A 2,193-nucleotide genomic window follows, 5' to 3' on the forward strand; every position below is an offset into this window, starting at 1 on the left:
AGCTCCGTGCGTCGACCTCCCCTATCTAGGAGAAGAATGAACTTCTGGCGACATGGCACGTGGATGTGTTAGATTTTATATCTGAGATAGCGCGGGTCGGGTGACATCAAAAAGCAGTACTTAGGGCCGTCCACATCGCAAGGTCAGACAGAAATTCTCGTACCAAGACGGTTGTATTATTTTGTTATCGTTCTAAACATTATTAAGCCACTAAAAATTTTCGATATAAAAAAAAAACATTTGATTAAAAACACTATTCGTTTGTGCTACTGTTATCATCATGCATAATTTGGAAACAAACATGCGCTGCACCGTCTGTCTGTAAAAATCTTGGTCAACATGGTTCCCGAAAAATCCCGGGATATCCCGATGAATCCCGATTTGATGCTTATCCCGTGTACTGTACTGTGTTATCCCGAAAAAGATTGAAACTGTCAGACAAAACGACAAAATGTAATGTCACATCCATGTTTATATAAACGTACGTAAACAAACGCCCCCCTCCCCGGCCCCGCCACCCACATTACAAAGTCGACAATAGTTACAGATGAACACAATTCTGTTTACTTTATTTTCAAAACGGCAGCAAGCCTAAATCACTATACATACGAGATTCTATCAAGTCAGGAGCTAGTGTAAATTATGAGTGTTTTTTTTTTATTTGTAGCCGGCGGTGACATGCAAAAAATTACACAAAGTCGCCGGCGTTCTGTGGAAATCTGCAGTCCTAATTGTGGATATTGAACCCCCAAATCCCAATGCAATATTCTCTACTCGAGACTGGTATTCATATGACCCGTATTTTTACGAAGAAAAATGAAAACTGACCGCTGACATTGATCCACCGATCTCTTCTCGTGTCATACAAGGGCGGATGCCCATATTTGGAAATCTCGGGTGTTCCGTGCGTAGCGCTAGGGTCATTGACCGCGGTTATCGAACACGCTGTTCCATTGTTCCATGGTTGTTCGAATGTTCCAAACGCGTTCTTTTTGTTCGATTTTTGGCTTAAAATGCAACTTTTTTCACCCATTTTTTGCCAATAAAATCATTTTCTGACATCTATGTTGGCCAAAATGACCAAGGTTCAATGTCTAACGTACCAACCTACCAGCATGCTGAATTTCATTTTCCTCCAAGCTCTAATTACGAAAATATCTACGATTTTTAGGTGTTTGGAGAAGAGGAAGAGGAGGAGGAGGAAATGAGCAAATATAATATGTTTTCCTTCGGTAAACATAAATAGTAAAATTGCTTCAACTGTTCTAGAATGGATGCAAAAATCCTGTCATCTACATGGCCTACATATCTTTTATGATTACAGCAAAAAGTTACTGCTCTTGCATTACATACATCACACTATCATAATAATTACAACTAGAGAGAAGGGTGAAAGATGCCTTACCAAATCCCATGTCAAACATCCTGTCAGCCTCATCAAACACCAGGTATGTCACTCTCTGCAGGTTAGTGGCCTTCTTCTTCACAAGGTCTATCAGACGGCCCTAGTCAACAAGAAAATATTCTGTTTGCTTCTTTTCTACTTACACCAAACAACTCTACCCTTGTATACCATCAATCAAAGGTATAAAACAAATACATCATATATTTTCATGGAAGTGTTCGAAACATCATCAACTTTCTTGGCTACTTTTATCTCAAATCATTGCATCTACTAGAATTTGTAGGGAACATACGTCATGTGCATCTGATACAATGTGGGACTGTTGAAGTTTATTATATACGTTAAACAATCAGCAGAGCAAGATGTAGAGTTAATTGTATTTGATACACCACTGTGACACCTACTAGTACTAGTGAAAAAGAGCAAAGTACCGGTAGCAAATTATTCCCTGCATTGGTTTTGTTGTTGTCTTTCTGACTATAGCTGGTATAACCTCCCTTCTGCGTAACGTACCAGCTTTGCAGGCACACGGTGTGGCGGCAGCTGGCTACATTACACCGAACGACTTGTTACACCTAACCCTTGGACATCTAACTCTAAACATTGTTTAAAGCTATCTAATGATAATGCCCCTATTGTACTTGGTGACAGCAAGTTCCACTCTGCGATATTTCTAGGAAAGAATGAGTTTTCAGATTCTAAAACGAGAAACTGTTCTTACCGGAGTGCAGACGACGATCTCAGCGCCCAGTTGTAGAGCCTTGGTCTGTTCCCACATACTCCCTCCT

The 2,193-nt window shown here is 40.2% G+C and overlaps 1 protein-coding gene across 1 annotated transcript in view; it reads right to left on the minus strand.

Annotated features, from left to right (window-relative positions):
* LOC109478674 (ATP-dependent RNA helicase DDX42-like) overlaps positions 1-2,193 on the minus strand; it is an 18,450-nt gene that overhangs the window by 10,617 nt on the left and 5,640 nt on the right. The window contains exons 10-11 of the mRNA XM_019780339.1: positions 2,127-2,191; positions 1,406-1,505 (exon numbers count right to left, since the gene is read on the minus strand). Coding sequence (XP_019635898.1) covers positions 1,406-1,505; positions 2,127-2,191 — 165 coding nt within the window. The remainder of the gene's footprint in view (positions 1-1,405; positions 1,506-2,126; positions 2,192-2,193) is intronic.

This window comes from Branchiostoma belcheri, unplaced genomic scaffold (assembly GCF_001625305.1).
Source record: "Branchiostoma belcheri isolate BF01 breed outbred unplaced genomic scaffold, Haploidv18h27 scaffold45, whole genome shotgun sequence".
In the NCBI taxonomy this organism is placed as follows: domain Eukaryota; kingdom Metazoa; phylum Chordata; class Leptocardii; order Amphioxiformes; family Branchiostomatidae; genus Branchiostoma; species Branchiostoma belcheri.